General features: G+C 35.9%; 1 protein-coding gene and 1 pseudogene across 3 annotated transcripts; both read right to left on the reverse strand.

The window, feature by feature from the left end:
• Window positions 1–402: 402 nt before the first annotated feature.
• Window positions 403–5,498, reverse strand: LOC142530648 (tetrahydroberberine oxidase-like; annotated as a pseudogene).
• LOC142531029 (SNF1-related protein kinase catalytic subunit alpha KIN10-like) lies at window positions 5,291–11,156 on the reverse strand. 3 transcript variants are annotated; one of them, XM_075637013.1, is made up of 11 exons: window positions 11,022–11,156; window positions 9,634–9,824; window positions 8,722–8,906; window positions 8,420–8,602; window positions 8,161–8,292; window positions 7,402–7,587; window positions 6,984–7,073; window positions 6,832–6,915; window positions 6,530–6,664; window positions 6,056–6,298; window positions 5,291–5,824 (listed from the first exon to the last, which is right to left on the reverse strand). In XM_075637013.1, the coding sequence occupies exons 2-11, from the start codon at window positions 9,818–9,820 to the stop codon at window positions 5,711–5,713; spliced, it is 1,539 nt and encodes a 512-aa protein (XP_075493128.1). In that variant the 5' UTR covers window positions 9,821–9,824; window positions 11,022–11,156; the 3' UTR covers window positions 5,291–5,710. The 3 variants fall into 3 exon arrangements, with proteins under 3 accessions (XP_075493128.1, XP_075493129.1, XP_075493127.1); XM_075637014.1 differs by lacking the exon at window positions 11,022–11,156 and adding an exon at window positions 10,911–10,928; XM_075637012.1 differs by lacking the exon at window positions 11,022–11,156 and adding an exon at window positions 10,838–10,866.
• Window positions 11,157–11,375: the final 219 nt, after the last annotated feature.

Consider the following 11,375-nt stretch of genomic DNA (forward strand, 5'->3'; position numbering starts at 1 on the left):
GATTGGTTAAAACATGTTTCTCGTACGTCAAATAAGTAGTCAGTTGTTTGTGGTTTTCTTAACCAACTCGGGATGAATTTGTCGTCAACTGATAAATATCCCGCCAAAGAAAAGAGAATTAAACGTAGCCCAAATCGTGTAATTTCCGCCAAAGTTATTTTATTCAGATATTTGGTTTCTTGAAAGTGGTGTTCTTCTTAATGCTCTTTTCCCCGAATTCTAAAATTTCTGGGTTTTTCTTGGTTCCAGCAGAGACACTATTAGAAGGGAAGATGATTTTCTCCTCTTCTTTGAAATTCTTCTTGAAATTAAATATTTGAAGAGATCATTGACTCAATAAATATGCATGGTTATTTGATTTCGATTCCAATTTCTTGAAGATGTCAATATGTCTGTGTTTTCTTTGTTTCAACAAAATCTTATTGATTATCTTGATGTATTTAATTTCCATCATGACAAAAACTATCTCATGCATAAATTTCAAGAACATGATGTCAGAATCTGCATCAGACATGAAGACTGCGTATGAGGATATGACATGGTTTTGCTGATTCATCCATATATTATCCACTGTACTTTCTCGTTCATGTGTGTCCTGCTCAATCAACACTTGAGCAATCAGTACTCTGCGTACATGTTACTTGTTGAAGCATGTTTTGAGAAAAATGAGCCACATAATTCGGAAGATTTCACCATCTCTTAACAGTATAATCCACCAAAATATTCTTGAAATTCATTTGCCGTAGGCAATTTCAATCCGTCCAAAATGGCATATTTTGGGTTGGCAATTGCAAGTTGTGACCTCAATATATGTGATTTTGGATTGGCTATATTTGTATTAATGGACGGTACACGTACATATGAAGTACAATATCTTGGCGGACTATGTTGTTACGAGATGATATAAGACTTCCGAATTACGCGACTCATTTGACCCAAAATTTGCATTGGCAATTAGCATATGGAGATCAGTATGTGCTCCATTTTTTGCTGAAATGTTGTTTGGGAAGCCAGAGACACGATTTTTAAGTGGCTTCTTTGTGGAAAACCAGAGCTGAAGGTGAGTGTTTCTTCTTTAACCAATTAGTGTAGAACTCGAGATAAAGACTAAATCTTGAGCATATCATACAAAACTTCGGGACTTAGCCGGTGGTAACTAATAACCATATACAACATCAACTTCTCCCTCCATGCCATAGTTTGATGGAGCTCGCGATCTCCTTCTAGAGGACGCGTAACTGCTAAAGAAACAGAGTGAGGCCAAGCAAGCACTTGTCTTCCCGAGTTTTGTGAAGCTGTAAACGATGGATAGTTGACAGGAAAAAACACCAGTTGCGTGCCATGGTTCAAGCTATATACTTGTTTACAGATGCACGTAAGTCGTCCTCCAATATAAGATTAGAACAAAGTTGCAAAATCAAAGGGACCTAATGACTTTCTTTCTTCGACACACTTTTGTTGGTGAATAATCATACGCAGTTATATATATTTTCCAACTCTTTTTTACTGATTGAACTGGAGAGATGAACTGATTGAAGAAGTCTATATGAATGGGAACTGACAATTATAGATTGCTCAAAGATCAAAAGAATTATTTTCTAGATACTTCATTTATTGTTACATGAATATTTCTTATTTCCCACAATCTAATCTTTCCACTGCCAGACAAGTAAATGAATGCTTTGTTCGTTCTTGAAGAAATTCTCAGGATCAACGACGGTTTTCACTCGAACCAACCAGTCGAAGCTGTTCTTGAAATATTTGAGACCCCAAATTCTGGCTTGCGAACAACTTGTGGTCCATTATCATTGTTGGCTCCAATATCATGATCCCTGTAATTGAGGTATGCCGCCCGAGGTAATTTCGAAACATACGGAGTCATGTAAACTGTAAAGTCTTGTGATCCAGCTTATTAACTCTCCGAATTTTGTGCTTCTGCTGCTTCCCAAGACACGGAATGCTGGATTTTGTATAAATTCTGTGAAGAAATGGAATCGAGGATGCGAGGATTTCATCCATTCTTCCACCATAAGAACTCAAGATAATGAATACCTCATTTGCTTCAGCTTCGTAAAACAATCTCCAGATCCCTTCGAGACCATTTTCAGGTATGGGTTGCGTCCTGTTTAGGTTCTCACGTGAATCTTTAGGAAAGCCAGCAAAATAAAGAATGGATTGAATCGAACTCGTTTCGGTGCAATCTTGTCTCACCAAACCCAATTCAGGGAAACTTTCTTGCATAACTGGAAGCAACCTATCTATTCCGCCCACGGTTCGCAATCGCGGTCGCGGAGACCGTCACGGAAGTTACCGTTCCATTTATCATGACATTTCACGTAACGGTCACGACGCGGATATTTTTTAAAAATTAATATAAATTTAAAATTTTAAAAAATATTTAAAAATATGTAAATAAAAATAAAAATATCATTTAAATAGATTATTCGATGAAAACAAGATAGTAAATATATTTTTAAAATTTTATTCACACGTTATTGAATCACAAATCATATTTTTGTTATATATTGAAATTTTCACAACCTTCTCAAAATTAAAATACACTATTAAGAAAGTTTTGGGTTATAATCAAATAAACTTTTGAAAAAAATTTAATTGGAAGAAAGAATATATTGTATTTTATAAAATTTCATAGTCTTTCAACGCAAATATTAACTTCATAATGTCCAGAATTCTAGAAAACACTAAGCAAAGATTTAGAATACTTATATTGACTTATACAAAATTAAAAAATTCAAACAAAACATCAAAAGCCCAAATATTTATCAAATTTCAACAACTTCGAAATTAAAAATACAAAAATAATTATAAGTACGGCATAATTTCAGCTACAAAATTGAGTATGAATATGTGTGTGATATGCAAATCAAAAAAATGGTAAATTTAAGTATTACACGGTGCTTTCAAATCAACAGTACAATGTACATTATTTGAAAATATATCTCGCAGACGTAGGTTTACTAAGAGACATTATTTGAAAAAATATTTTGTATCTAGATCAACCAATTCGACCTAGAAGAGTGGGTCGAGCTCTTCCAGTTGTGAACGAGAGCTCTTCACAAGAGCTCTTGAAAGAGGAAAAAAAAAGCCTCTTGGGTGGAGCTCTTCACTTTTTCTGAAGAGCTCGACCCAAGCTCTTCACAGAAAAAGTGAAGAGCTTCACCCAATCTGGGTTGAGCTCGACTATCATTTTTTTTTTTTTTAAAGTTCCGTTCCGTATCGTTTCCTCGAACCGTGCGGTTACACCGATAACACGACGTTTTCTATCTTTTCCGCTACGATTTTTGTTGGCGTTCATCCTAGTTTATATGACTCTGATGAATAGATCCCTTTCAAATTTATGCGCAATAAACTGCCACTTGTGGATGAGTTGAAGTCGCATTCTGCTCCAAAGTTCTGTTCGGGAACATCCACTAGTTGTACTTTCCATGCAAGAATTACACCAAAACTGGCTCCTCACCACCTCTAATTGCCCAGAAAAGATCTTCACACATGGATTCTATATCAAGCATTCTACCATTAACGTCTACTATTCTTGCATCAACGACATGATTGGCGGCTACACTATAATTCTTCATGAGCGTGCCGTAACCCCCTCCACTTAAGTTTCCACCAACACCAATAGTTGTGCACACACCGGCGGGGAAGCCTAAGGTTCGACTTTTCTCTGTAATTTTATAATATATATATAGAGAGAGCCAGAGTTGCTCCAGATTGGACCCAAGCGGTTTTTGACTCAGCGTCGCCACTTCGAGTTCTAATCTTCATTCCATTTTCTCTAGAACAGCAAATGACGGGCTGGACTTGTGATTCTTGCCGTGAGGTTATGATCACACCGACGCTTTCGGAGTAGACGGCGTCTCGTATCTAAGGTTTTGGATGGAGAATCTCAGAATTGATGTGTACGAGGAGTTGCTCGGGTGTAAACATCGTCAAAGAACAAGGAGCCGTCTTTGAATTCATGTGCCAGACATTCAAGAAAATCAATGTAGTGTTCCTTTGCAGAAACCACAAGTGAACACCAAAAGATAATTAACAAGAAAAAAGCTTGCAAAAATGCTTAGAAACCAACTGATTTGTGTATGAGAAAATGCTAAGATTTCCCCTCGATTTATAGTTGCAGATCTAGTCCCATCCCTACATGCACACAGAAAGATCTTCCCAATAATGATCAAGTCATGAAACCTCATAACTGTGAATCTTGGAGATGACACATGTACCGAGGTGCTCGGGTGGATAACCGTGATGTGGAGCACTGGTCGTACCACCCGAGCTCTTTACTTCCCGGGCTCAACTGCGAGCCCGGAGCACTGGGTGCTTTACTCAACTATACTGTCTTCCTGACTGCTCAAAACCTAGACTAAAGATGACTCGGGTACTTCTTTGATGACATGGATATATCCAGTGTATCAAATACTATATCAACAAACTTTAGAAATAGCGCATGCTTAATGGCTAAAATGGCTTTGATAAGCCCCAAAATATATATGACATTCGGGAAAATTTGTAAAATAAATATGGTCAAATGCACACTTGAGAAATGTTAAAAAAAAATACCGCTAGACATTCGTGATTTTAAAAATATATTACAAAAAACCCGGTAAATAAGGAAATTTTTTAGACATTTATAAAGATACACGAAGGCAAAATGAAATGATGGTTGGGATAAAACTTCCCAACAATATTTGAGTAATTGAAAAAATAATAATGTCCTGCTAAATATTTTATACATTTATAAAGAAACAGGAAGGCCACAATGAATTTTCCTCTGAAAATGTATGACTTCGGGGTTTTATGAATTTTCAAATTCTAAAGGTTGACATTTATATTTTGCTTTCATTGAAAATTGTACTTCCCATCACTGGAAAAAAATTTGAAGCGCTATTTTATTTTATTTATCATAATCTGCTTGATTTGGTCAAGTGCATGGATGAGGATTCGTATTTCCTCAAATATTATTCATGTTTTAAATTTGTTTTCAACAAATTTCAAGGATTTCGTATGAGTCTGGTTCAATTAATGTAAAATCCGGAGACCTCGTCTCAAACTTGAAATCTATGCACTATCATCTTAATTTACCGGGCATCAATATAGTTTCAAAAGTCTATCTTGCATTAAGTAGATCTGAATTAAAATTGAGAACAGATTAAATAGAAACACCAAAAAAGGACTAATAATCGAGCTTGCGTAAACAGGTCACGAGCTAACTCGACTCGTCTTGCACCACTAATCCCAAGAACCAAAGGTGAAGGAAAGTTTTTGATGTGGAGAATGAAAAAATATGGAGGAATCAATACAATGGCAGATTATCCACAACATATTTCTTACATCTGGAATCGCTTACTTATGTGTTAGCGAACAAGTTATTGCCACCAGACCTTACAGTGCTTACATAAATAACGTGTTTCATTTAGTAGACTTGTGTTAAAACATCAAAAAGAAAAGGGTGGAAATTCTCGTACCTCTTTAGTCTCTACCATGGATAAATAAAATAAGAGAAGGAAAGTTACGATTGAGAATCGAGAATGCGTTGTTGCAGAAGCCAACTCCTAGAGAGTGGATAAAAAATTACAGGCTTGGGACGAAGTTCATCTTTTAGGCGACAACTTCGGAACTTTGCTGGTAGTAGTAACTATATACAGCATCAACTTCTCCCTCCATGCTAGAGTTTGATGGAGCTTGTGATCTAACTTTAAAGGACGCGAAGCTGAGCCAGGAACGCGGCACAAAGATCAAGAAACAGAAACTGCTGCCCCTGAACTCTCTGCAGGTCCAGCAAGTACTTCTCTTCCTGAGTTTTGTAAAGCTGTAAAATAGATTTTGAGAAGTTAAGAGGGCCATCTTTTGCATAGAGTCGACAGGTAAAAACGCCAGTTTCAACTTTCATGTCATGGACTCGTGGTTTGAGTTCTACTTGTTTATAGATGCATGCAAATAATTCGAATCTAAAGATTTTATGCATTGGTAGATTTCATTAAAGCTACTTTAGCATTATGATTCTAATATAAATCATGTAAAAAAAGTGGAAAACCATCACCTGAACTTCAAACTTGACGACATTGGCCGACCTAACAGCACCATCATTATCTATAATAGCAGAATAATCGCCAAAATAATTATTATCGACCATGGAATTGTTGATCATTCCTTCGTGGCAACCAGGTCTGCTTGGAATCCACCTGCACTTCATGTTGTAAGGTCCAACCTTTTTCCAGTAAACATTCAATTCTTGCAGAGCTTTGAGAACTTCTGTCATAATTTCACGAGGATGGGCTCTAGACTGTAAGAAAAATCCAAAGCTCAACATAAGTATCAAGAAGTATAAAAATGACATCAAATGCACGATATGAGGGGAATGTGGCGACCCAAAGATTCTTTTCCGGAGAATAAAGAAAAAGAGTATGAACTCGGACAAGGACCTGATATTATGACATTAACTCGTTTTCTTTCAGGCAAGAAAGCTTCATGAATATCCCCCAAAGACAATGAAATATAGAAGATGCCAACTAACCTGGAGTCCAAGCGCCCATCTCTTGTCAGCAGGAAACTGTCTTCCTCCAAGTTGCTGATAGTCGATTCCGGATAGCCGTTGCCCGGCAGGAGATGATACTGTGTCACTTGGATTCATCCGATCATTCCCGAATTCCTACAGATATCAGGTGTGATTATACATAAATAGTCAGGCAAACTGAAATATGAGAGTTTTATGACGTATCGAAGACCAAGATTATTGATTTCAAAAAATGCAAAATAAAAACAGATATCAGAAGCAGGTCCAACTTCGTAATATGGGCATAAAATTAAAAGGCATACCAAGAATTCTTGGAACTCAGCTCCAAGGTAACCACTGAAAGCTCGACACCGGTTGTCTAGCAGCAAGTAGTATGTTACAGTACCCTAAAATATGGTAAGAAATCAGAAATTTTCAACCTCAACAGGTAAGGTGATAATATCATGAAATTAACCTCATTTTGAACCCTGTTTCGAAGAGAATCAACGAGAGCATTCCGGTCAAATCCCATCTTGATTACTTCCTGAAGAATCTCTTCATCAATCTGCAAGTGATAAAAATCCTAGAATTAACAGAAAGAGGTTTTTACAAGCTAGAATTTCAATGCATGGCACTAAACTTACAAAACAATCCTGTGGATTCAAAAAAGTAACAAGAAAATTAATTATTAAAGAAGGGAGAATGAACCCCTTGCACCAGAGAACAACGAGACACACATGCAGCACAATGCAGAAGTTGAATGGATACTGGAAATACAGTAAGTTACATTTCTTTATGTTAAGCAAGTTAATTAAATGGACAAGACTATAAATCAGATGAAGCAGAAACTTCAATGTGCAAAAGAAACACATAACCACTGCGTATTCCATAACCTTTTTAGCTTGTTGTGCCGTATCCGGTGGTGGCACAGCCAAATAACGTGGCAGATGAGCTTGGAACCAAGGGTGTGCACGAATATCAGGTATAGTAATTCGCTTCATAGGGTCAACTATAAGCATTCTTGGAATCAAATCTCTTGCACCAGCAGATAAATGGCTGGGAAGGGTATATATTCCACCCTACAAACAATTCAAAGAGTGTGAGAGTGACTTTCGAACATAATATTAATACTTACGCATCACTTCACTATCATAGATATTAGACAGCTAGAGATAGTTTGTGCACTATTAGATATCAAACCATCAAAGAGAATGATGATTTAACAGTTGGAGTCAAGGACTAATGCCTTCTATTTCACATAAATCATTTCACTCATCGAGGAAAATTGTGAAACAAAGTTTACTTCCGAGGAAACCATGTTTTACATTCTATGCTAACTGGTAACAAACTGTGAATCCTAAAATAGTGACTTAAAAAATCAAGATCACGAGCATTTTCTAAGCTTGGGGCCTGATGGCAAACTGTGTTTGTGTCATGTAGAAATCAGCTCCAACTAGCATATTCACACCTGTGAAGGCTTGAACTGTTTTAGATAAAGAAATAGTTGCAATAACTGTGATAATCAATATCTTGGTCAACTTTATCACCTCGTTTTGCAGGAATCGAACAAGAATTTCAACTAAACACAGACGGATCCAATATAACACAATAATCTTGAACAAAGTTGACATAACGAGTCAGTATGAATGAACCTTTATTTTTTTGAAAAGGTTAGGAATGTTTTCATCATCAAAAGGAAGGGTGCCACAGAGAAGTGCATATAGGATAACACCACAACTCCAAACATCCACCTCTGGCCCTGCATATAACTTCCCAGATATAACCTGTGAACAAATATAATAACCACTCAATTTCCATTCTCCTCTCAAAATGACCTCAATTAAGATTTGTTAAGTGTACAAAAAGGAAATTTATAATTCTTGATCACCGCTGATACTTTTTATCTAGTACCTCTGGAGCGGCATAGTTGGGGCTTCCACAGCTTGTCTTCAGAAAATGGCCATCACGCATAATATTACTCAAACCAAAATCAGCTATCTTCACATTGCGTTTAGAATCCAAAAGCAAGTTCTCTGGCTTAAGATCTCTATGAACAACCATATTTCTGTGGCAATACTCAACTCCAGAGATTATCTGCTATCATTAGTATATTGTCAAAGTTTCTAAATACCAGATAAAAGCATGGACAATAGTGTGATTCAGAAACTTAAGCAAAAGAAATTCAGAATTTCTACACAAAAGAGGCATCCTACCTGCTGAAAGAAGGTGCGAGCTTCCTCCTCATTCAGTCTGCCTTTCTCCACAATATAATCAAACAATTCCCCAGACTTGACATACTCCATCACAACATATATGTCTGAATGTGTTTCCACAACCTCATATAGGCGTATAATGTGGGGATGCATGAACAGTCTTAAAATTTTAATCTCTCTTCTAACTGCAGAAAACCAAATTGACGTTAAAGAAAGTTGGTAAAGTCAACCACCGAGCTTGGTACAGCAAAAATTAGAACATTTGGCATTATAGCATTTCAAAACAAGAAGAGTATAAGTATATAACTACAGCTCGTTAAAATTATTTACACGGTAGGGACAACCAAGTTTCTATGGTGCCACTTAAATAAATCTTTTCATACATAATTACGTCGGTATAGAATTTTAAGAGAACCTCAACCTCTATTGATTTATTTATTAATTTGTTTGTAAAAATGCGGTTTTAAGGCATCTCCAAATAGTTGAGAACATATTTATGAGGGGAAAAAATATCTTACAATACTAGGAGGTTCAACGCTAACGCGTAAGCCATCTATCCAATATTAAGATTATGCACAACCAACAAAAACCTTTATCATGATTCATGAAAAAGATGAGCATAACAAAGCACTTTAACAGTGGATTCTATGACTCAAGTTCTCCGAAATTCACTCGGAAATGAGATTCTATGGCTCAAGTTCTCCACATTATAATATGTTTTGGCAAAATGAAAAAATCAGAAATTTGGTTCAGATCTGCACAATGTTATAGCAAGCAAACTAATCTATCTTGAAAACGTTAAATTCTAAAGGACCAAGCTAACTTTCAGGAGATGCAATGTTGGCCATAGACTTCGCCACGCCATTAGCAGAAGGTAAAGAAAATATACTCTGACTAAATGATTAGACCAACCTTTTTCTTCCATATCCATGTTCTTTATTTTCTTACGGTTGAGGATTTTGACAGCAACTCTGTGCCTTGTCAAAGTATGCTCAGCAATTTTTACTTTACCAAAAGAGCCGATCCCAAGAGTTTTCCCAAGTTTGTAGTTCTGCAAAAAGGAATCCACGCTACTACCATCTTGGGTTGATCCATCCATATTCCTGAACATATGAAAGGTGAGAGATATAAATCAGCAGAAACACGGTTATTTGGCAGTCTATTTTACCCTCCAATTGAAATGTGTTCGGTAAAATTGTGAAACACACTACATGATCCATATGTGCATTGGGAAGAAAAAACATGTTTTAACGAGTAAAATAAAAATCTTAAATAACAATAGCTAAAAACTTAATCTGATTCAAAAACCAGCACATGCCACCAAGAGGTTAATTTTTAAAAAAAAATGGCCTAGAAATCCTCCAACATGCATCCAGATTCAAACTTTTATCCTAAATGATTCAGTTAAACACCTCTAAACAATTTAAAACACAGTGTAAGCATACTAATTTAAAGCTAATTTATAGTGAAATCAAGCTGCTGATGCCAAATTCACCAAGTAAACATCACCAAAAAAAAAGTGCATCACAATATCCCGGTTTTATTTCAAAAATATATCACTTCACCCCAAAAGGCTCCCAAATTTATTCAAAAATACTTCACTTCACCCCCATAGGCTCGAATCTTGATAACTAAACTAGTATTCTACTCATACTTTAACTTGCAACAATTTTCCCATCCCAGAACTAGAAAATTTGTGGGAAAACTACAAAACGACGAAATTTAAACTTTATAAGTTATAACCATCAACAAGCATAGTAAATATGTATTCAATAAGTTCCAAGCCTGCCCAATAAAAGGGTTCACAAAATATAAGCAAGGAACACAAAACGCAGCGACTTTGCTAATTTATAGCTGGTTTATAGCTAAAACAAGCTATCAATGCCAAATTCACCAAGTAAACATCACAAAAATTGAGTTCATCGGAATATCCCAATCTTATTCCAAAAAAACTTCAAATACAACATTTCACTCCTAAAGGCTCGAATCTTGATAATGGAACTACAATTCCCCTCAAAAAACAAATGTACACCTACTTTAACTTGCAACAATTCCCCGTCCCAGATCTAAAAAATTCATGGGAAAAACGAAAAACCACAAATTTTAAATTTCATACCCACTAACAAGCATAGTAAACGAAAATTCGATGGCCAGAAAAAGGATTCAGAAAATAAGCAAGGAACACGCGCTGAAACGAAAAACAACGGGAGCCAGTTGAAGTACGGACGGACTAACAGAAACCCACTACATAGATAAGGGAAATTTCAAAGAATAAAGGTAAAATAGAAATTTTAACTCACAAATTTCAAGAAATTTGATTCAGTTTGTAGTTGATGGATTCCTCCAATGCGGGGGAGAGAGGAGAATTTATTTGCTGACGTCGAGAGAAAGCACATCGCCGTAGTTCTTATTATTTTCTTTAATATAATTTTTTCTCGACCATTAATATTAATATTAGTATATTTAGCAAGCTATACATATTAAATTTTAATATAAAATATAATTTCGAATATATTTAGAATTTTTTTATAAAATATAATGAGTAAGTCTCTTGTGAGACGGTCTCACGAATCTTTATCTGTGAGACAGGTCAATCATACCGATATTCACAATAAAAAATAATACTCTTAGCATAAAAAGTAATATTTTTTCAT

The sequence above is a fragment of the Primulina tabacum genome, chromosome 17 (genome assembly GCF_025594145.1).
Source record: "Primulina tabacum isolate GXHZ01 chromosome 17, ASM2559414v2, whole genome shotgun sequence".
NCBI lineage: Eukaryota > Viridiplantae > Streptophyta > Magnoliopsida > Lamiales > Gesneriaceae > Primulina > Primulina tabacum.